At 38.6% G+C, this 24,605-nt stretch overlaps 1 protein-coding gene across 4 annotated transcripts in view; it reads right to left on the reverse strand.

The window, feature by feature from the left end:
- Positions 1–691: 691 nt before the first annotated feature.
- Positions 692–24,605, reverse strand: part of KDM7A (lysine demethylase 7A) — a 75,073-nt gene continuing 51,159 nt past the window's right edge. For 3 of the 4 annotated variants that reach the window (XM_075157995.1, XM_075158012.1, XM_075158021.1), the window contains 8 exons: positions 24,269–24,393; positions 23,586–23,743; positions 14,987–15,084; positions 12,518–12,666; positions 12,158–12,370; positions 9,929–10,010; positions 8,464–8,740; positions 692–7,683 (listed from right to left, as the gene is read on the reverse strand). In XM_075157995.1, coding sequence (XP_075014096.1) covers positions 7,589–7,683; positions 8,464–8,740; positions 9,929–10,010; positions 12,158–12,370; positions 12,518–12,666; positions 14,987–15,084; positions 23,586–23,743; positions 24,269–24,393 — 1,197 coding nt within the window. In that variant the 3' untranslated portion in view covers positions 692–7,588. The remainder of the gene's footprint in view (positions 7,684–8,463; positions 8,741–9,928; positions 10,011–12,157; positions 12,371–12,517; positions 12,667–14,986; positions 15,085–23,585; positions 23,744–24,268; positions 24,394–24,605) is intronic. The other variant, XM_075158003.1, reaches the window with a different exon arrangement.

Raw genomic sequence — 24,605 nt, forward strand, 5'->3', positions numbered from 1 at the left:
AGATCTATTAAGCCAAACACAATTCTTCAAAGATTTGCAGTACTTATTCTAAAGACTGAATATAATTGGCTTCAGAGAAATCAGACCTTAGTCTAGACAAAGCAAACTGTCCTATTAGCCGGCTGTTAGGTGGAATACTATGAGCTCTGGCAATGACAGACTTTATTCATCGTCTTGATCACCAGCTATTTCTTCTGCAGGTAAAGACTTTAGTCATTGACCGCTGTAGAAACAAAGGCATTTAAAATTCCTGGTTGTATCAGAATGAGTAACAGTAACATTCTGGTTTTACAGTTTCAGTCCTCATTAACTTTTGGCTTGAGACAGTTGACATTACTTACCAGCAGTAAAAGTGGAATTTCAAGGGCTCCCAGGAGAAATACTTCTACACAAAGAAAAAAAAGTTTCTATAGAAACCAACACTCAGCATGATTGACTTCACCATATTCATTCTACTACTCAGGTTTCCATTATCAATCCAAAGTTATATCTAAACAAAACAAACAAGAAAACGTTTGGTTGAATGCGTTAACTAATGAGCCACCACCACAATAGCTTCGTAACTTAAGCAGGTCATGACAAACCCTCGAGAGAAAGACTTGAACTTCACTAAATGTACACAAAACCAAGTCTGTAGGCACTTTACAAGGGGGTAGTCTACCTCAAAAGCAGTAGAATACTGATTTTAAAAAAAAAAAAAAAAAAAAGAAAAACAAACCCAACAACTTTAGTCTTCAGATACCAAGAAGGGTATCTTGTCCATTTCCTGACTTTAGAAATTCAATTCTTCTGCCGTGTTTGGTAGCCTTGAAATCTTTAAAATCCATCTGTCCATTAGGACAGAACAATCCAGGTAAGTATTTTCCCATCCTCCCCAAATATAAAAGCAGAAAACCAGAAACTCTGACTTTTAATGGAAATACGGCTCCAGGTGCTGAAGGCTATCCAGTAGCGTTTAAAGCAGCACTTTAAGGTATTTCACATATTTTCCAGTGTATTATCCTACCTATAATCCACCAAACAGCAGTCACAGAGAAAAGCTCTGGAGCGCAGCTGGCAAAAACAGAAGGACAAACAGTAAAGGTGCTTATATAGGTTTTTATATGAGTACGAAACTTGTGTTTGTGGCCCACTGAGGCGCTCTCGTAAGCCTATCACTTTATTTTAAGACCAAAACATTAGTATGAGCAGTGAGTTCAGTGTGACAAATCCAGATGAGTCTGTCTGATGGAAATGCATAGGTTGTAGCATTGTTCTTCAATCACAGTGATCAAGATTTTTTCAAAAGAGGAGGCTGCTCTGATAGACAAACAGCTCTTTCAGATCTTTGGCAAATCTTTGGCTAACCAAATTTAAAATCAGTTTTAACACATTAATTGAAAAGATGTAAAGGCATGTCAAAATACAGCAGGAACTGAGTTCTGAAAATAAAAATATTTACTCTTCATCCCCTGTACTTAAATAATGATTTTTCCTCATGATTTCTTACTCTACTTAAATGAAATTTGTTTTTGAAGCAGCACAGAAGTTTCTGCCCCGCAAATCTACACCACTACCATGTTTTAAACTTTAGGCCACAGAACTTACTAGTTTGTTGAGTTTTTTTAAACTATTCCAACCTTATACTTAAGCAGTACATGGTTTGATGAGGTCTTGTTCTTTGTCGGTAAAGCACCTTGCACAATGAACTCCTGGTACCTGAACAGATCTCCTAGTCGTTACAGTCAACCATAAATTCTCTGTAAACTAAAAGCCAGGCTAAGAAGTAAACTTGAGCAGCTGCAGAGGATGCTGAAATCAAACACCTTTTGCCACCTGGTTCTTCCAATGCCATTGCTGCATCATTTCTCTAAGGGTCTCATAAAATGACCATCAGTGGAATCTAAGCATCTGCCCATCACAGCACTGAAGCGGTTCAGTAGCATGGAGCACTATTTGCAGAAGAAAATGCTTTACATGAAGTTGGAGTGCAACACAGTAATGCTTCCGTTACCCCCAAGTAGAGCATCCTGCACTGTACTGCCATATAGAGTCAAAACAGGGAGCACTGACAACTGTAAACCAGAAGATGACATGTGGTGGGAGAAATCAGCAGAGAAGTCATTCAGGATAGAAGCAAGTATGACAAAATACATGGAAGTGTGAAAAAGAAATCTCTTCTTCCAGAAACTGCACACACTTAAAGGGGGGAGGTGGTGGTGGTGGGAAATCAAGAGATGAGTCAGTCATCAGTAGCATGAGACAAACCTGAACAAACTCCAAGACCAAGAACATGAAAATACCATTTGACACCCTTCTTACAGTTCTAGACCTGCTAATATGACAGATCACAAACACTTCCACCTTCCTTTTGTATTAGGATTCAAAAAGAATATACACATCTTCACAAAATGCATTTAGTTGCCATATAATATACTTGGATTGAAATGAGATTTGCCCTTTGAAAAAATGAAAAAAGCAGTATGAAAATATTCCCTCTCACATTTCTCCAGAAAATTTCTTCAAAATGCGACAAATAAAGCGCAGAGATTGGACCTAGAAAAGCATTTTTGTCCTCATGATATTCTGTAGTTTTCTGTGTTTACACTGAAGCAAATGAGCAGAAGTCTGAAGAAATTAAACACTTTAGAGTGCTAAAATCAAAACATAAGCAATACAATTTTTTAATTTCAGTATTTTAAAGTACAGAAAGTGGAAACTATGAATATCAAATACAAATTTAAACAAAGCCACTTGTCCTCCCCTAGAATAATCAATGTGAACTACTTATAGAAACTTACAAATTTAAAGTAAAATTGAAACAAAATAAATACTGTACATACACTTTCCCTGCCTGCAGGCAAAAAAGGATGGGAAATACTGTAATGAATTGAAAAAAATGCTCTTAAAGCTGCAGCATCCCATTTCCCAGCCAAATACTTAACACAGTAGTGCGTTTCTGTAAAAAGGAAGACACACATACACCGACCCCTACTGAGCAGACAAGTTAGTATTTTCAGAGACATTAGAAGGAAAGATAGAAATTAGACTATGAGAGTAGAAAAAGGAGAGGAAAAGACAAACGGGCCAGCAAAACATTACTACAAAACTAGTAAATATAGCCAAGAACTAGCCCCTTTTTTTTTCTTTTTTTTTTTTTTCCAAATTCCATGGTTTTTTTTAAAAAAAAGATTCACCAAAGCATTGGCAGCAATAGACATTTCCCAGCAGAAGTGACAATACATATCAATATAATCTCTTAAAGTGATCCCTTTCATTCCCTTCCCACAGCATGAAACTCTTATGGCTTAATTTATATTAAAAGTAGAAAAAGTCTTTTTTTCCAAACAGAAATGCAGCCTATGAAGAACATGCATTTCCTTATCAGTGCTACTTATATTTCCCATCCACTGCATGATTTATCACTCATACACTCCCACAAAGAGGGTTACTAGGGTGTTTTTTGTTGAGGTTTTGTTTTTTGTTTTTGTTTTTGTTTTTGTTTTTGGAAAAATGGATGTTGCAGCTTTTAATCTTGTTTAACCACAAATAGTAAGGCCCTTGGTTCCATTTATATTTCTTCTGTGAAAGAGTAGCTCAAGGCTCACTCAACCCCAGAGCTACAGCTTTATAATGGTGTGGAAGTATTACATGAATGAAACTCTGGAAAGACACTAGATTTGGGGATCATGGTGGGGGTGTGAAAGGATAAGTGGGCATGTGGAGCCTAAACAGGGCACTAGTTATAGGCTGGTAGTACCAGGCCGTTCTAGCTTCAGTTCTGCTTAGTCTCCACAATTACCAAAAAGGGGGTAGCAAGATTCACATCAGCTCTGACTCCAAAACCCTGCAAAAATCTTCAACATTTACAACTTCGTGGCCTTGCGAATGAAGGTAGCTTATGCCATATAGCAAAGCCTAGGGAAAGCTGAAGCTTCTAAAATGTGATCATGACACTGTGCTCTCTTGTATCTCTACTAAAAGTAACACAAGCACTTCAACCACCAAAAAAGCAGAACCCCCAAAATTCCCCACGTGATCAGAAAGCAACAGTTTTAACTCTCAACATCTAACCCTTTCAAAATTGTCTTTAAGAATGGATTCATGTATTATAGGTTGCATAGGTAATCTACCTCAGAGGTCAACAAAGGCTACCTTGTAGCCAGGATTTATTAGCAAGTATAGTAGGAGAAGAAAAGGGAAAGCTGCTGGAAGAGTCTTTGATATAGTTTCTGGGTGGTCTTTCCATTTTCATGTTTGTTTCTTTTTTTTTCAATTGCAGGAACATAAGAACTTAAGAGAATGGGAAAACTCCTACAATATTTCATTTCCTATTGTTCTGTCTAGAAAAAAAAAAAATTGAAGTTTTATGCCAAATCCAAATTTTCTGACTTTTCAAAAAAGATTATCCTTGAAAACCAGTCACCATAGTAGGCTTAATTCTTTTTGTTGTCCAGTCAGTGTTCCCTACTCCCTCCCTCTTCCACCCCAAGTGAAACAGCAAGGATAAAAAATAGGGCTTTTTCTCTCCACTACAACACAAGGTTCAGTCCATCTACAGAAAGATTGGTGCAGTAGTGTTTTCATCTAGAACACAATAAAAATATCCCTACATACAAGTACACAAACCAAGAGAGGTCACCACATCCTCTTCATGAGCTACCAGGAGACTTCCCCCCACCCCCCCTTTGTTTTTTTTCTTTGTTTTTTTCTTTGTTTTTTTTTTCCTTTTTCTTTTTTTTTTTTTTTTTTAAATACTGCTCATTATGGCAATTTCTTTTAAATTACTTGTTCTGAGATGGAACATCAGAATTAACTTCTGCTGGAAGCATGGACATCTGAAGAAAATGGGAATGAACCTCTGCCTGTTGACAGCCTGTGAAGACACTATTACATAAATTCATGACAGCGGAGAGCCACTTTGAAAAAAAAGGTAGAAAGTAGAGTAAAGAAAGAATAAAACCAAGAAGAAATAATATATATGGGTCCAGCCACATCTGTGTTCCAATAGTAAGATACAGATAAATAATGCGGATGGTCAGAAAAGAGACTTTGTATAAGCCAGTCACATGTACAAGAAAGCATACTCCATATTTTAAAATTCCTTACTCCAGATTCTATTCTGGCATACTTCTATTCTGAATAAGTGTTCTCAAAAATCTGCCTTTAAGGAGAGCGAGCTCATTCTTCATTCTGCTCTGAATCTGACTGCCCTAAACTGAATTTTTTTTTCTATTCATAAAAATTATACAGCCAGCAAGAAGGAAACAGTTTGGTTCAATATGCTAAAGGTAAAACAGTTTCCAAAGCCTGTCAGGCGCTAATCCATTTGCTCAAGCTTAAGCACAGAGAATATTTATACGGATATATAATTTTAACTAATATTGACAACATAGTTTATTTCTTTGACTTTGGTGAGAACATATTAGAAGATAGTTAAAATATTCTCTTTTAACTATTTCCAGATGGAAAACATAGCACCTGAGAACAGCAAGTACTTATAGTCACTTTCAGCACCTGTGGAGTACCTCTTAGCTTATCTTCTGCTTTTTAGAAATCCTTTGTTACCTCGGTTCCCAATAGTCTAAATAAGGTTGATAGCTTCCATTAAATTAAAAAAAAAAAAAAAAAAAATATTAAAAAAGACTGAAGACATGCTTTTGTGAAACCATAATTAGCAAACAAAAAAATTCACCCATATGCACACACACAAAACTATAAAGTCAAGTCAATACAATGTAAAAGCAGGGCTGCAAAAACCACTCCTAAATTAAAATTTTCAAGCTCCAGAGGAAGTAAAGCCATGAAAGCTACCTGACTTATTTGCAGTTGCATTATGTTTTGATGTTTCTCAATTTAGAAACAGGATAACATAGTGCTAAATAGTTTGACCCTGCAATAATCAAATACACCTGACATCAGAACTATTTCCATAAATTTGCAAAGGCATTCATAATCCAGCCTAGATAAAAATAACTCTGCACAAATATTCTGGAAAGTCCAACTGAATTTGTTTTTAAACCACAACACGAGAAAGTTATTCCAGTATAGAATATGGAGGAAGGAAAAACTAGTATGGAAAGTTAAATCAATTCAATGATTTGGATAGCTATGCCTGAGTATTTTCACTCTTAGCAACCAAAAAAACCCCCAACCAACCAACAATACTGTTGTCACTAGCATATTAATGATTTCATTTTGGCTGGACCCTGCAAAATGCCCTTTTTCCAGAATCAAGTAAAAGTATTCCCCTTTCCGCCTTTATCCCCATCCCCCAAAAGTTAAATATTTACTTTTATATTACAGAAAAATACAAATTTTAAATCAAAATTATTTACAATAATTCAGAATCGGCATTTGCTATCAGCTCTGTATGAAGCCTGATACAAATGATCATTCTGATACCAGTAAGCTACTTAATGCTTATATACGCACCAGTTAAGACTTTTAATTGGCTGTCTCACCCAGCTTTGAAAGCAACACACATTCTCCTGCCTTCCTGACTTTTCAGTAAAATGTGTTTAAAGTACAATAACATTTTAATGCTTCTTCCATGCTACATTAAGTAATATGCCAAATATTAAGACTGCAATGTATATCTTGAGAGTTATTTCAGAGTGATTGTTCTGAAGAACATTTATCTTAACTGATGTCCCCGTTCCTCCAAAAAGATATATTAGGTTTTCCTCCTTTGTACCAACTCTTAAATAACCTGTACAAATACAATTCCAGGGAGCCTTTTTACAGAAGAAAATCATCACAGATAGATCATCAGGAGGAAAAGTATGCACTCAAATTTGGAGGAAAGGGGTGCAGTTTAAAACAAGTTAGCTACTGGACTGACACAAGAAGATTCTTCTCTCTGTAGGAGTCTCTTCTAGTCCATCAAATAAATAAATCTGTATAAAAGAGGACAAGTCAAAAAATAATCAAGCTGGCAGAGAATATGCAACTTGCAAGTCAACAGAAGCCCAGCCAATAGCTTACAAAAAGCAGGAAAAAAAATAAGATTCCATATGCCTTAATTTAAAAAATAATTAATAATGCATCTCACCCCTATTTAAGACTATAACCTGAATATCAAATTAGGAGTCCAGACTAATCACAATTAATGTGGCTCTCCACTGCACCAAACATACATTATCAAAACAATTAAAAACATTCACATTCTTAAATCTAAATTAATAACCCCCACAAAAAAGTCTTCCAAATAAATAGGTTTTTTAAATGAATTTAAAAGTTGTCAAAATCTATCAGAAATAAATTATTGATAAACCACCTTCATCACCTTCCCCTCATTAATTAGGTCAGAAACTACCAGCAACAAATGATATTCAAGCCCTGATGAGAGACTATTTCTCACAGTCCACGTCTCTCTGAAGATTTCCCCGTTCCCATATGGTTATTGCTGAGCAGGTGTGGCACAGTGAAAATGCAGCATTGGGTTGTTTTTTTTTTTTTTTTCTTTCTTGTTTTTGTTCATCAGGCAGTGTTTTATATGGTACATGCAAGTCTGCTTCAAGCAGAGGAATAACAGTAGCTCCAGGCTCTGTTGACCTCAATACTGGTCTGTGTAGGAAAGACAGCAGTAGTAGAAGTAGCAGCTACGTTAAACAAAGAAGCGTGCATGGCCATTCCGGTTCAGCTTCAAGATCTTTCCAAGGCGCTGTTTAGCAGTTGCCATTCCTTTCTTTGGACGTTTGCCTGAAAAATGAAATCAAGTACTTCAATCAGGAATTTCAGAACAAATTTTTATCATCAACAAAGATGAAACCCAGCTTTCAAGCTGAAGCAGGCAAAATTTTCACCTGAATTAGTTTCAAAAAAACCCAAACCTCTTCATTTGTCTGTTTGGGAGCAAACAAACAGGGAATCAGAATTGTAAAAAAACAGGAATTGTTTTCCCTGAACTCTGGCTAGCATTATCATAAATAGAGTGATCATATTATTTACAAATGTTTCCAGTCTAGGGAAGGGCAGTGGGTGTGGTAGGGGAGAACCCAAACTGAGCTTCCTGAATTTTGTTCAAGTTAGTTATTCCCTTGAGTAAATTATAGAAAATAAACTAGAAACTAAAAACTAAGTATTATAATCATCAGACTATTTTTTGAAATGTCACAGCTTTTAAACCTTTACTTCGATAAACAAATCTGATTCAGGCCAGTGTTTCAGAGTATAGTTGTGGTTCTGTTCCCTCTAATAAATGCATAACAGATACACCTGCAGAGGTGCAACCGTAACTATGAAAGTTTCATCTGGCCACGCGCTCAGTTAGATCTCTCTTAATTCTGCCTCCACACATTCTGTGCCAAAATTTGAGAGTTCACAGGATGCCCATTTTATATTTTTCCCTCAAGGTCTAAGTCTCTCCTTTTTTCAGTTTCTGCATCTAAAAGCTCTTTTTGATGTTTACAAGTTCTTTTCCTAGTCTTTTTCTTTTTTTTTTTTCCACTCTGGCAAGAGGACAACAGAGCTAAACATTACCTTTTGTCGCCTGGTTGCTGATAGGGGGTGGATTTGATGCTGGCCTCTTTGTTGGATGAAGTGGTACAGACAAGGATGTTTCGCCATATGGCCTGTCAGGGCTAAGGCTGCCATCACTCAGCCGACATTCTCCTTGAATTAGAGTGGAGTCTCGTGTATACTTGCCATGCTGAAAACTCAAGCCATTGTTGTGGACTATACTTCTGTTTTCCTGAACCTTATGATTGGCTTCTAATGCACCCTCTTTCTTGATATATTTTTGAGTTTTACTTGTATCCTAGTTTGGAAACAAGGAAAAGAAAAAAAAGTGGAAGTTGATACCTCCTGGCTATGAGTTCACTCCAGTTTTTCTAATTATACTACTGTATCTTTGAAAAAGATATTTCAGTTCCACCAGTGTCTGACCACTTTATGATTCCATCATTTCTTTTAGTATAGATACCTCTTAAAAATAGGATACCATATAGTATCTCTGTGCAAGCTTTTCCATATGCACTTAAGGGCAATGCCATAGATTAATTACACATACTAGTGTAGTCAATTTCTCTGCTTTTTGGTTTTAGTTTGCCATGACCAAAACAAATGCAACTGCTCTTCATTAAACTGGCCACTATATCAAGCCATACCATAACCACTGACTACATAAACAGGCAATTTGTTTTCAATGTTCAGCTGATGAGAGAACAAATGCTGAATTGGGAACTATAAGGAGTACCATGTGGTTACATATTCTTACCAAAAAACCTAAAAAGCATGCAGTTAAAATATAGCTATTAAATAGCACTGTTGTTTGCAACTTTAATTGTTCTATTGTTCTATTTAATTGCTTAATTATTCTAATACTTCTAGTATAGACAAGTTTAGAAATATTAAAAATGTTCAGAGCGTAAGACACACAACCTTTCATTTATATATTCCTTGCTGGATTCCACCTGGACATCAGAAAGCAAAAATATCCCTACCTCCTGGCTGTTGAAAGGTTGTATCAGTTTGGCAGTACCGATTTCCTAAGCAGGAAATATTAAATACTATCAGCAGATAGTATATAAATACTATAAATATTTATATTTATACTATAAATACTATCAGCAGATTCCACTTGTTCTGATGCTCTGTTTGGGAATAACAATGAATAAACAATACACTGCTTCCCCAGTTAGACTGAATGTAAATTCACACTTTTTTTATGAAGGATTTTTTATTTTTCAAGATACTGCCCTGAGCACCTTAATACTAGCCACTACAACAGAAGAGAGTTTGAAAGGGGAAAAAAAAATATCAACACAACAGCAATGAAAAAAAGCATGACAAAAATATAATTTTCAGTTACCAGCATCAGAATTATCTATTACCACATATGCAGTGTGGAAAGACCTGTCCACCATGCTTTCTGTACTTACAACTTCGTGATCTCTTTTTCGTGTAAAATTTTTTGTGTTCAAAATGTTTAAAAGTATTGCTTTACCTGAGGGGTAATCCTCGAAGCTTCATTCAGGTGTCTCGCCCATGCTGAAGTCCCCAAGTCTCTTTCCTCTTCTTTCACAGACCTACCTAAAGAGAAGTTCAAGAAGCTTAAACTTTAAAATCAAAAACTAGGAATACGAAGTTAATTATACATTGGAATAACTTTAAAAATAAAACAAGAAAGAAAGGAAAATACAATGGAAAATATTTCCTAGATACAAAATTAAAGTCGTCAGAGCTCCTCGGTTCTACACACTAAATTGGGAAAACAATCTCACAGTAAAAATGCACCTAATTAAAGATCCATATACCACAGTAAGAAGGTCAGACAAATATAACTGTTCAAATTTGAAAGTACTGATATTGAAGAGAGTTTACTTTCTTTGTTATGCTACAGTTTTCAGTTTTCTACCATGGCTTTGTATCATAAGGAGTTCATACAAAGATGGACATTGTCTTTAATTTTCAGGTATTATTGATTGTATTGTTTCTAAGCACTGATGTGCTATTCACGTACAACATATGGAAGATCTACGCTGATAAGCCTATTGAAGAAGCGTCCACATTGAAAACACATTTACAATATAGTTAACTTGTAAAATTAAGGGCATCCCAAGACACCAATTCAATTCGAATTTGGAGAGACTGAAAGGTTTTGCAAAACCTGCTAGCTAAGCAGCACAGTTTCACCTCCTTCATCCATGGAGTTTGATACATGTACTGGTTCTGTCCGGAACGGAATTTTTTCCTAACAGTCCACAGGGTGCTATATTTGAGATTTGTGGCTAAACAGTGTTGATAACACACCAAAATTTTGGCTGTTGCTGAACAGTGCTTGCACAGTGTCACAGCTTTCTCTTTTTCCACTCTGCCGCCTGCAGTAAGCAGGCTAGGGGTAGGCAAGAGATTGGGAGGGGTATTGCCAGGACAGCTGACCTGAATTGGTCAAAGGGATATTCCATACCATATAACATCATGCTTGGCAACAAAAACTGGGGTAGAGGAAGAGGCTGGGGGAAAGGCAGTCTTCCAAGGTAGTCATTGCTCATAGACTGGCTAGGCATCAGCCTGCTTGCAGAAGGTAGTGAATGATTGCCTTTGCACCACTTGTTTCTTCTCCTCTTTCCTTCACTTACTAAACTGTCTTTATGTCAACGCATGAATCTTCTCATTTTTGTTCTTCCTATTCTCTCCCCCATCCCACAGGGCATGGGTGCTTAGCTGTTGGCTTGAGTCAACCCACCACAATTTAGAAACCTGGATATTATGTTTTTGATAAAGTTACAAAGATGGAAAGGCACTGTAGATGTCTGTGTGGTTCGCTGGTTAGGGTTTGTTGTTGTTGTTTTTTTTTATTTATTTATTTATTTGGTTGGGTTTTAAGGACATATAGCTTCAATTACCAGAACACAGTCCATGACATCACATTAGGCTTTCCTGTTATCCATGTAAACAAAAACCAACACACTATTACTTCTTTGAATTAGCACCCTATTTGTTTGTAGGGTTCTATTTGTTTCACATCAGCAAAGCTATAATCCTCTTCCATTTCCTTCTCAAGCAAAGAATTTTCAAACATAATGACTCTCTCTCTGTTCCAAGAAGTGATTTTGATTCCTTTCAGGGGATTAATATTAATGTTCTGTCTGTCTGTCATTCTCAAAATGCATTTAACAGATGTCTGTTTTCCACAGACATCAAAATGCCACTGACAAAAAAATTACCTCTGAATTCTCCTCTTCAAGATTAGAACCTCCTTTAATGCACTGCATTCATAGCAGAATTTCCCAAGTAAAGCCAATATGCCTTTCAAAGACAGATGAAAAATGCCCATGCAGATTCCTATGGACACCTAAGTAACACACGTCATGAAAGCTGCAGCCATGAAGGTTCTGTCAACCTTTTCCGAAGAAGATTACAGTTTCAATAAGGAGACTACACTTTCAATCTAGCCATAACTTCGCCACTCTTGTAAGGATGCCACAAAACTTTTAGATGGCAATATTTAGAAGATGTATTCTGATGACCTCTCAAGCTAAGTTTGTCCCAGTTTTCAGAAGTAACATTTACTTTTTGTAGAAAAAAACCACAAAACCAAAGAACACACCTTTTTAAATGTCAGTCTGATTTGCTTAAAAACTTGACTACAGATCTAAAAATTTAACTTTAAGTGCTTATTCTGAGCAGTTTGTCCAAGAGCAGAGAGCGGCAGTGTGATTAGTTCAGATACCTACCACATTCTATTGTTTTGTGGCTCTGAGATGGCTGTCTGTCTTTATGCCGACTCCTGGGGTAGCTTTTGTGTTCCTGAAGAGAGGTTCTTTTATCTGTGCAGTCTGTGCTTTGAGTATGACCTGGTAAACATGTAGTATAGTGCAATCCTGCCATAGAAAGCATGCCCTGAATAGCTTCTTCTTCTGTACTTGTCGAGGTAGGACATTCCCTAGAAAAATAAAGGAGTATTAAGCCGTTCAAAAGAGAATCCTAAATTTTTCTGAAGGGATGATTTTCACATTGGTATAAAAGCAGAACTATAAATATGTGCGAAAAGGTCTAATGGTTCATAAACAAATGCCTACAATGTGCTTACTTTTTACTGGGAGTTTCATTTCTGGATGGCTTCTGGGTATTTTGACAAAGGTCTCTCGTAACCTTAGATTCCTCTTTGAAATTTGATGTTACTTCCTGTTTCTCTTCATCACCTGAGCTTTCTGACTCCTCTGTGGAGGAATCCTTCTGCTGAAACAAGAGGAAACAGCATGCAGAATGGTGACCATGCCTCCTAAATAGAGACACTACCTTAATTTATGCTAGGTAAAAAATTCAAAAGCTTCCAGGTCCAACTTTTTAATATATATACTATTGAGAATGCAGTTAATTTGAATATAGCAACTGAGATGCTATACATTCAGATTTTGTAACACTGATGAGTACATGCTCCAGCAATATAGAAAGCATCTCCAAAATCCATTTTCTTACAGAAAACACCTACACACATTAAACCATGCACAAATCATTGTATTCTTTTTAGAGAGAGCATTGATTATTCTTATCTTCTATGTTCAAAGTAAAGAAAAAAAAAAAGGAAGTATGGTTCCAAGCAGCAGCCAGAATTGATGCCTGTTACATAGAATGGGACACAATCTGCCCCGAGTAACTGTTTCTGGTTCCTGCTCTCACAAAAGATAACTTTCAGCAGCAGCATCTCTCTTATGAGTGACAGAAGCTTTCAGGTAAATCCAGAACACAGCAGGAACAGAGGCACAGCAGCTGTTGCCTGTCTTACAGTGGCACAGCCTCATTTCATGAATGAAAGGGCTTTTCAGCTCCTGCTGAGATTACAGCTTGTATGGGCAGGAGCTTCTCAAAGGTGGAGCAATGTGACTCAATATGCTTTTATGTGAAGCAAGAATTTTTATGTGAATAGATATGTTCCATCTTGGTAATTCAGACTAAGCCATTTTCAACAAGTACAGAGAACGCCAAAATTTTTTTCTCAAGCCAAGGAATACACATGACATTCAACAGAAGTGTTGAAAGTGGAAGATCAGAACATGGAGGAATCATAATCCTTCAAGACTGACACCACTATCCCTATCATCAAAAACAGAACTGGAATGAGTGAAGTGCATCATATCACCAAGGGATGTTTTTATACAATAGCTTCATTCACAAGAGCAGCTTGTTAATCTTTGACACTTGGAAAATGACACAAATGGGCAATTAAATTATAACCATGACTCAATGTTAGTAATATAGCTATTATCTTCTTTTGTTAAGATCTTCTTCGGTGCAATATAAAAACATAAAAAGGATTTATAGGAGCTACTGAGATAGTTCCTTCTATATTCTTCTGCTTCTTAATTTCTAATAGTATCTAATGGAATAATTTTTCTGCATGTTTAAATTTGCCTTTTGTAATGATATATCCAAAATTAACTAAGAAAGTAAATGGGATTAATATAAAACATTTCACTCGATGACAAAGTCATCCAAAACTGGCTACATTCTCCTGTGAAGAAGAAATATATCACTTCTGAATAACTGTTGTTTCTGTGTCTTAAAAAAGGAAACCTGCTGAGCCAAAGCTGCTGACAATGCAGTTTAGAAAACCAGAAAAAGCCACATTACGAAGCTTCCTATCACTTATTCCAACATCTAGATAAAGTACTGATGGAAGACAACAAATATTAAAAATAGATCTTGATCACCATGGAAAAAGTAGGAATTTGAAGACTTCTTGTAAAGTCTTACAATAGGCTGACAATTGAAAGAAAGACCAAAGCATTAGCTTTCCAGAAGCACAAAACAAAAATTTGAGGTAATCACTCCACCCTACTAGCATTTTACTGCTATCCAAGTAAAATCAAAATTAGTAAGTCAGAGCACAATTTTGCAAGGGAAAAAAATCATTTAAAAATTTGTATATACATATCCACATTCCTAAATACTAAAAGTTGTATTAAAATACATGCGTGTGAATATATATACATGTACACGTGTGTATGTGTGCATTTATATTTTGTTTAGTTGTAAAGAAGTAACTACAGTCTAGACCCTCAAATGGAGGATTCCCATTTGTTTCGAATAGCCTAAAACACCTCAGTAGGATTTAGCCACTTCAGCTTATTTAAAAGACTGAGGGCCTACAAGATTGTTTCCATTTAATCATGCTCTAAAATGAACCTGTGTGGTATATACTCACAATTCTAATAATGAAATTTAGACTTGTTATGGAAGAAATTAACAAAGCAACTAGGAACTAACTTTTCTGAACCTTTGCATGTTCTAGAGCAGGGCTCATCCTTTGCCAGCCCCCCCTTTAATGACAAAGAAGATCATAAAACTTGGCTCAGGATAGCATATCTTGTCATTTTTCTCAACACTAGAATAAATGAAGAATGAGGCAGAACCATAAGTTTGAGATATCAACTTGAACAAGAATTAAATACCTTGTTATTGCTCTTTTAACACAAACTTTGACCAGATAAATTTGAAGTGAGCGAGCAAAATTATATTTAATTGCTTTGTTAACTTTTGTGACTTTTTCTAGCTATACCTGTGTAGTGCAATCAGGCTCAGATTCTTCTGAATCAGAAATATCAGAGTACTCTGAGGATCCATTCCTGAGTTCTGATTTCACACTTTCAAAGAACACTGAAGAGAGAAAAATTAAAATATAAGATGCAACATTTATTGCATATAATATTAAACAATTATTTTGCAAGTAAAGAACAAGAAACACATATTCAGTTTTTAACAGTCTGTAAACAAAAGCACACTGATCTGGTTCACAAGTCAAGCTTACTTAAAACTCTAGTGAGTTGCTACTGTTGACTAATAGACTCCTCAAGCGGCTCACTGATGAAGCTAGAAGAAGAGAAATCAGGTGCAGCAGGAGCATGTATTTTTTCTCTCCCATAGAGCACATACTCCACAGATGGCACCCTGGGGAATTTCTGCTTTTGTATATAGGCTAGAGTCAGAGAAGTGGCTCCCAGAAAAAGTTAATTAGAAGTAATCTTCAATATTACTGTGTCTTAGACTCTTTGAACATGGAATTTCCCTGTTTAAAAATAAAAACACTAAACGTGGAAGTCAGAGGATATTAACTGATTTAAAGGTAAAAAAATCATTGTTACTTGCAATTTTACTTTTACATCACAGTTTACTGGCATATTCTGTCTGTTTTGTGCTACTACAGAGCTGCCAATCAGGGTTAAAATGTAGACCTGTTAAAGAAGATTAAAATATTACTGTGACAATACACAATATACTTGCATTGGTTTTCATCACAGAAAGACCTGAAAAGGAAGAGGAGGAGAGGAAATACCAACCTTAGACATGCTTTTTGCTAGTAGTAAGATAAAGTACTAATCAGAGAATGAGGTGTCAAAATAGACATCAAGAACACTGGCATATGACAAAGCAATCAATCAAATCAGCCACCTAGTCCACATGGTTTACTTTTTTAAGTGCTGAAAGAACTCAAACATGAAGTAGCTGAGCAGCCCTAAGAAGCACGTATTCTTAAAAGACAGCGTATGTCCCAAAAAAAACACAAGTAGGAAACACATTTGTAAGTATTGGGAATCCAAGGCTCAAGGTCAGTGGCCTGTATACCTGTGTCAAGGCTGCTGGCAGAAATCTTGATTAAGTACAAATTTGTAAAAGACTACTATATGCAGTTTAACTAGCAAAAGTGTTTTGGAGAAAAGCCAAATAGAATAAAAAAATTTATGAATGTGTGTCAAGAAGGTAGTGGATAAAGAAAGCAACATAAAGTTTTCAAGTTTTCAAGTACTCATAGTTTCATATAAAACTATGGTGAAAGCAAACAAATATTTTAACTTGTCTTCATTCCAGAGCTAATTTCTGATATGTGTTGGTTTGCTTTCAGCATAGTTTTACATGAAACTACATAAACAGAACACAATTCTTCATAAATCTAATTATGCAAGCATAAAAGACGTACCCGTAACCCTATATACACTGCAGTTCTAGTAGGATTCTGTTCCTATTGCAGACTGTGGCAAAGCTCACAAACAGGCGTCAAATATATTTCAAGGGATATTATTAATTTCTAAACACTGCATAAGTGGAAATTATTTTGAGAGTCAGAAGAAAGCTAAGAATGAGACAGGTTATCAGAAAGTGAATAAAATGAACAGCTGGGAACAAAATCTAGGGAAAACCAATTAAACTTAAGATAGTATTAGAAAGAACTGTGAGGAATATCCAAACACAGTAAATGAGCAACAACACTGTATATGAAGTTAAGCTAAATAAAGTAATGCTCAAAATATGACAATAAAATGAATATTCTAAATTACCGTAGCTCAGAAAAACCCTCATTTCTGATGATAACTCAAGCCTTCGGCTCATTTCAAAAAGGCAAACAAGACTCTAAGATAAGCAACAGCGTGCATGATACAGAAAATAATACCGTTATATAGCTCAAATTAATTTTCCTTTGGACTACTGCCTTTTTCAAAGAAAAAAACTGCTCCAAACTTAGAGACAGTTTGAAGGACGGGGCAAGAACGATTAAGGATATCTAAATATGCTCACATGTGGAGCTTCAGATCTTAAGTAAAAATTAATGTGTAAATAATGAACCACAATTTAAAAATAAATAAACTTCATGAAGGCTCCTCAGGAACTTTTCTTCTTTCTGTCTTAAGGAACTGGAAAATCCTAATTATTAAAATGACAAAACTATTAAGAAGAAATGTGAGTCTTCCTATAAGGCGGCAAATGATTCAGCGAGACGGAAAAGAAATTGGACATGTACATAATTAGCTATATACAGATAATACTAAGATTTATAAAAGCAATGCTCTAAACAGAGTCTCGTACTTCAGAAGCCCTCTTGTCTTCTCATAGAGACTAACTGATGATACCCTACTAAGAGGGACAAATTATTTGTTATCTGCATACTCTCTGGTAATATGATCTAGACTGAACAGCTAAAGCGACCTAACATTATTGAGACATTCCTGGTTCATTTGGGGCTGGGTAGTAGCATATATGACATAACATACTGTATGAGCCTCAGCTTTGATCCAGTTTGGCTATGCCAATATTCCTATATGCAGCCAAACCATTGTCCATTTCCACCACTTCTATTTTGCAAGTTCTGTGCAAAGAGTCAGAGAACCATAGAATAGTTTGGATTGGAAGGGACCTTTAAAGGTCATCTAGTCCAACCCCCCTGCTGTAGGCAGGGACATCTTCAACCAGATCAGGTTGCTCAGAGCCCCATCCAACACGACCTTGAATGTTGCCAGGGATGGGGCATCTACCACCTCTCTGGGCAACCTGTGCCAGTGTTTCACCACCCTCACTGTGAAAAATTTCTTCCTTATATCTAGTCTAAATCTACCTTCTTTTAGTTTAAAACCATTCCCCCTTGTCCTGTCGCAACAGGCCCTGCTAAAAAGTTTGTCCCCATCTTTCTTATAAGCCCCCTTTAAGTACTGAAAGGCTGCAATAAGGTCTCCCCGAAGCCTTCTCTTCTCCATGCTGAACAACCCCAAATCTCTCAGCCTTTCTTTATAGGAGAGGCGTTCCACCCCCCTGATCATTTTTGTGGCCCTCCTCTGGACCCGCTCCAACAAGTCCATGTCTTTCCTGTGCTGAGGACTCCAGAGCTGGGCGCAGTACTGCAGGTAGGGTCTCACCAGAGTAGAGGGGCAGAATCACCTCCCTCAACCTGCTGGCCACGCTTCTTTTGATGCAGCCCAGGATATGGTTGGCCTTTTGGGCTGCGAGTGCACGTTGTCGGCTCATGTCCAGCTTTTCATTCACCAGTACCCCCAAGTCCTTCTCGGCAGGGCTGCTCTCAATCCCTTCATCCCCCAGCCTGTATTGTTACCGGGGATTGCCCCGATCCAGGTGCAGGACCCTGCAATTGGCTTTGTTGAACCTGATGAGGTCCACACGGGCCCACTTCTCGAGCATGTCCAGGTCTCTCTGGATAGCATCCTGTCCCTCAGGCGTGTCAACTGCACCACTCAGCTTGGTGTCATCTGCAAATTTTCTGAGGGTGCACCCGATCCCACTGTCTATGTCACTGATGAAAATATTAAACAGTACCGGTCCCAATACAGACCCCTGCAGGACACCACTCATCACCGATCTCCATCTGGACATAATCTACCACTATCCTCTGGATGCAACCATCCAACCAACTCCTCACCCACTGGACAGTCCACCCATCAAATCCATACCTCTCCAGTTTAGAGAGAAGGATGTTGTGGGGGACCACGTCAAAGGCCTTACAGAGGTCCAGACAGATGACATCGGTAGCTCTTCCCATGTTCACTGATACAGTCACTCCATCATAGAAGGCCACTAGGTTGGTCAGGCAGGACTTGCCCTTGGTGAAGCCATGCTGGCTGCCTTGAATCACCTCCCTGTCCTCCATGTGCCTTAGCATAGCTCCCAGGAGGATCTGTTCCATGATCTTCCCATGTGAGACTGACTGGCTTGTAGTTGCCGGGTCTTCCTTTTTTCCCTTTTTAAAAATGGGGGTTATGTTTCCCCTTTTCCAGTCAGCGGGAACTTCACCAGACTGCCACGACTTCTCAAATATGATGGATAGTGGCTTAGCAACTTCATCCGCCAGTTTCCTCAGGACCCGCGGATGGATCTCATCAGGTCCCATGGACTTGTGCACATTCAGATTCCTTAGATGGTCTCGAACCTGATCTTCTCCTACAGTGGGTGGCTCTCCATTCTCCCAGTCCCTGCCTTTGCCTTCTGCGGCTTGGGCAGTGAGGCTTGAGCACTTGCCGGTGAAGACTGAGGCAAAAAAGTCATTGAGTATCTCAGCCTTCTTCATATCCCAGGTAACCAGGTCTCCCGTTTCGTTCCTGAGAGGGCCCACATTTTCCCTAGTCTTCCTTTTATCCCCGACATATAGAAGCTTTTCTTGTTGCTTTTGATGTCCCTGGCCATATTTAATTCTATCAGGGCTTTAGCTTTCCTAACCTGATCCCTGGCTGCTTGGACAATTTCTCTGTATATACCTTCCCAGTTTTCCTTCTACCCTACATCGTTCAAAAAGCCAGGGAAGCTGCATTCCTTTATACTCCTCTTAAAAAAAAGGGGAAAAAAAAAAATTGCCCCCCCCTGCCGCTTTCTAGATTCCCCTGCAAAAGATTCTCACCCTTCTCTTTTACATATAGGTTTCAGATACATTTACTGATCTTCACAACAACACATAATGTATTATTAGGATCCCTCATCTCTTCACTTATGAATGTGCTTTGTAACTGAGCTTTAAAAAAATTCAGTCTAAATATACAAGTTTGGTTTCACTTTTTTTTGTTTGTTGTTTTTGTGAATTACCTTGGTAATTACTATTGTTACTTTAAAATGAACCAGTCTACCGTCAGATAAAGTTATGGCTCTGCATGCTTCCAGAGACTGAGAGGAAAACTCCGGAAATCAGGTGAATTAAAGCAGTTGTTATCTGTAAGGATCAGGCTAAGCTACTGTGAATTCAAAAAAATATCTTAAATCACCTTCCCCTCATCCACACAAAGTATCTTGCTCTGTTAAGCACAGCACTTAATCTTTGTCTCTCGACAACACTGGGTCACCATTTAGAACCAGGATCTTGGCATGACACACAAAGCTATACCGAGCTTGATCTGTTTAAAGGCATCTCTCTGTGGACATTGCCCCTTGGCCTAAATCCCAGTAAGAACAATGGAAGGTGGCAGCTGTTATAGAAACAGGTAGTTCCTTTTATGGAATTCTCTGCAGAAGAGTATCTTCTCTCTCTCTGTAGACCTTCAGTTAATGCAAAATAATCAAATGTAGGTGATCTTTAATAGGGAAGTTTGAAGACTCTCACTATTCAATTAAAAATATTAGCGATAGTCCCGAGTACTCAATTTCTGGAAGAACAATCTCAACATTCACTTCTAGATCTAAGTACATTTCTTGCATTTAGATACACACTGCCATATTCATTCTGTATTAAATAAGAGCAACAATTTTGAAGAAAATTTACCGTATGATTTAATTAAATTTACTGTATGATTTAATCTTTGATTCACATATAAAACTTAGTTTAATTTACTTAGTTTAATTTTGAAAGTGGAAAAACACCACAAAAGCCTTCACTCAACAAGCCGTTTGCCCGTTTGGTTCATGAGTAGCCAAGAGGGACCTCTTTCCTGTGCAAATTTTTTAATACTGTTCTCTGTGACCTTTGGAAGCACAGCCAACAGGGATTACAAATTGCTTTGTTAATGAAAATAATTAAATATTTTATCTAGGCTGTCAATGGACTCAAATGTTGTTACAGATTGTTGTGCAGGAAATTGAGGGAACTGTAAGTCTCTAGAGGAGTCTTGTTATCTTTTAAGTGTTGACCTCAGTTTCCTAATACATACGCTCTGAGCCCTTGCAAGCTCTACTGTGAAAGAATGTGACTTTTATAATTAAACAGAGAGCTGAACAGCTATGTCAAGGACCAATTTGTCACTGCACACAGACAGTGCTATTAAAAATAGGCACTGAAAACAGGCATTCAATATTGATACTTTACTAATACACTGTGTGATCAGCACTGCTGAACACTTGGCAGGAAGGCTTGAGGCTACAGAAACACCAAAAAAGATTAACTGCTAGTGAAAGATAGTTTAAAGTATTGGAAAGTGGGGTTAAAGTGTTTTACAGATAACCTAAATTCTTCCCCAGCCTTGCAGACTACTGCAAAGGTTGAAAGTATAAGATCTTATTAATGCTAAATTATGTTTGATCACTTATAGAATCATAGAATCATACAGGTTGGAAAAGACCTCTAAGATCATCGTGTCCAACCGTCAACCCAACACACCATGCCCACTACACCATGTCCCTAAGGGCCTCATCTACACATCTTTTAAATACCTCCAGGGATGGTGACTCCACCACTTCCCTGGGCAGCCTCTTCCAAGGCCTGACCACTCTTTCAGTAAAGAAATTTCTCCTAATGTTCAATCTAAACCTCCCTTGGTGCAACTTGAGGCCATTTCCTCTTGTCCTATCGCTTGTTACTTGGCAGAAGAGACCAACACCCACCTCGCTACAACCTCCTTTCAGGTAGTTGTAGAGCGCGATGAGGTCTCCCCTCAGCCTCCTCTTCTCCAGGCTAAACAACCCCAGTTCCCTCAGCCGCTCCTCATAAGACTTGTGCTCCAGGCCCTTCACCAGCTTCGTTGCCCTCCTCTGGACACGCTCCAGCACCTCCATGTCCTTCTTGTAGTGAGGGGCCCAAAACTGAACACAGTATTCGAGGTGCGGCCTCACCAGTGCCGAGTACGGGGGCACGATCACCTCCCTGCTCCTGCTGGCCACACTATTTCTGATACAGGCCAGGATGCCGTTGGCCTTCTTGGCCACCTGGGCACACTGCCGGCTCATGTTCAGCCGGCTGTCAACCAGCACCCCCAGGTCCTTTTCCTCCGGGCAGCTTTCCAGCCACTCTTCCCCAAGCCTGTAGCGTTGCATGGGGTTGTTGTGGCCAAAGTGCAGGACCCGGCACTTGGCCTTGTTGAATCTCATACAGTTGGCCTCAGCCCATCGATCCAGCCTGTCCAGGTCCCTCTGCAGAGCCTTCCTACCCTCCAGCAGATCAACACTCCCGCCCAACTTGGTGTCGTCTGCAAACTTACTGAGGGAGCACTCGATCCCCTCGTCCAGATCATTGATGAAGATATTGAACAGGACCGGCCCCAAAACTGAGCCCTGGGGAACACCGCTCGTGACTGGCCGCCAATGGGATTTAACTCCGTTGACCACAACTCTCTGGGCTCGGCCGTCCAGCCAGTTTTTTACCCAGCGAAGAGTGTACCTGTCTAGGCCGTGAGCCGCCAGCTTCTCTAGGAGAATGCTGTGGGAGACAGTGTTAAAGGCCTTACTGAAGTCCAAGTAGACCACATCCACTGCCTTTCCCTCATCCACTAGGCGGGTCACCTGCTCATAGAAGGAGATCAGGTTGGTCAAGCAGGACCTGCCTTCCATGAACCCCTGCTGGCTGGGCCTGATCCCCTAGTTGTCCCAGACATGGCTCGTGAGCACCCTCAAAACCAACCGCTCCATGATCTTCCCCGGCACCGAGGTCAGGCTGACCGGTCTGTAGTTCCCCGGATCCTCCCTCCGGCCCTTCTTGTAGATGGGAGTCACATCGGCGAGCCTCCAGTTGTCCGGGACCTCCCCAGTTAACCAGGACTGCTGGTAAACGATGGAGAGCGGCTCCGCAAGCTCCTCCGCCAGCTCCCTCAGTACCCTCGGGTGGATCCCATCCGGCCCCATAGATTTGTGAACGTCCAGGTGCCATAGTGGGTCATTAACTTCATCCTCTTGAATTATGGGGGGTTTATCCTGCTCGTCGTCCTTGTCTTCCAGCTCAGGGGGCTGAGTACCGTGAGGATAACCACTCTGACTACTAAAGACTGAGGCAAAGAAGGCGTTGAGTACCTCAGCCTTTTCCTCGTCCTTGGTGGCAACGTTCCCCCCTGCATCTAATAGAGGATGGAGATTCTCCTTGGCTCTCCTTTTGTCATTAACATACTTATAAAAGCATTTTTTGTTGTCTCTCACGACAGTGGCCAGGTTGAGTTCTAGCCGGGCTTTTGCCTTGTATGGAATAAACCTATTCATTAGCAAAACATAAAAAATTGCATGATCAAGTATGTAATCACCAAATGGAATGGAAAAGTGAAATATAAGATAGGTTTAAAATTAGCTGCATGTTATGATCTTTTATTCTCTACAGTGAATGATGTGATGAACCTCTCACACTGAAATATATTTTGGTCAAGAAAAATCAGCATTCTTACATTATGAAACAGACCAAAAGGAACAAATACTCATCTGGAACACCAATTAAACCTCCACTCTGAGAAATGCTGTACATAGTATTCAAGGTGGCACTAACATGAAAAGGTGAGTTTTACTTTTCAACTCTATCCTGTTAGCTTCTTCAGTAGACAGATAATATTTGACAAATGTTTTGTTGTAACTTCTAATATTACTTCTCTGATCTATTAGTTTATCCTCTTTATACTTTGGTAAAATTTCAGTCAGACTTCACAATAGTTAGACTCTCTTCAAGATCATCAAAATGTTCAACGGATAGGACTTAGAGACAAGCTTACTGTTCAGTGGTTTCTGGGCATCTGCATTCCCTTCTCCTTCAGATCCTGAGGGCTGGTCTTCTACCTTAACAGTCGTCTTTTTCGACCTTGTCCTGTCATCTTCATCTTCACTATCTGCTGTGTAAAGACTTCGATCTGTAAATGGGCGTCTCTCATCTCTGTCTCACAAGAAAAAAAATTCATGTTATTCTTACAAACCTGAAGCAATTGTTTTCCTTGCATTATTTACAACACGCTCTCGAGATACAACAGTAATGTTCTGTTCTGCTCATCTCTTCATTCCCAATTGTACATATTCCCATTTTACTCCCTGTACAACTGTCATTTCCATAAAGAGAAGTTTTATACCAGAATATTTTTAATGCGAATCACTCCAATAGATGGATACAAAACAACCGTTTCTACTTTGAAGCATTCCCTTCAGTACAAACCCAACTGAGCAACTGAATGAAATGCTGTAACAAAGGAACGCAAAGAATCTCCTCCTCTTCACTGCATAACCGTGGCTCCACTAGGGGACAGCAGACACAACAGACAACACATTCCTTCTATATTCCTAACATGAGTCTTACTGGTAAAAGGGAACTTAGAGCTCCACAAACAGAAAAGAAATGCTATTAATAATTAGCATGCTCCGGACCATAATGACTAGGAACAAATGATCCACAATCAACCCTTTGTACCTAATTATTCTTCCATTTGACAGCAGAAGGCGAAGATCATTGTCTTTTGTTCGCCATTCAGGTACAGTAGAAGATGGCTGAAAGGGCTTGTTAAATCTCCCGTTCAGTTTCGAGCTTGCGGTATCCTAAAGAAGTAAAAGCAATGTTGCTTATTATTTATCTCTGTAGATTCAATTGTTTTTTCTGCACTCCACAAAAGCTTAAACTCAGCACCAGGATGGTTACCTTACTGATAACCAACTGAAGAAAGCTCAGACAAAACATGTTTGGATGTAAAAAACAGCAGACTACATCTTCTCCTTCCTCGAATCATCTATACTCTCCTGAAATATCTGAA

The sequence above is a fragment of the Calonectris borealis genome, chromosome 1, assembly GCF_964195595.1.
Source record: "Calonectris borealis chromosome 1, bCalBor7.hap1.2, whole genome shotgun sequence".
Lineage (NCBI taxonomy): Eukaryota > Metazoa > Chordata > Aves > Procellariiformes > Procellariidae > Calonectris > Calonectris borealis.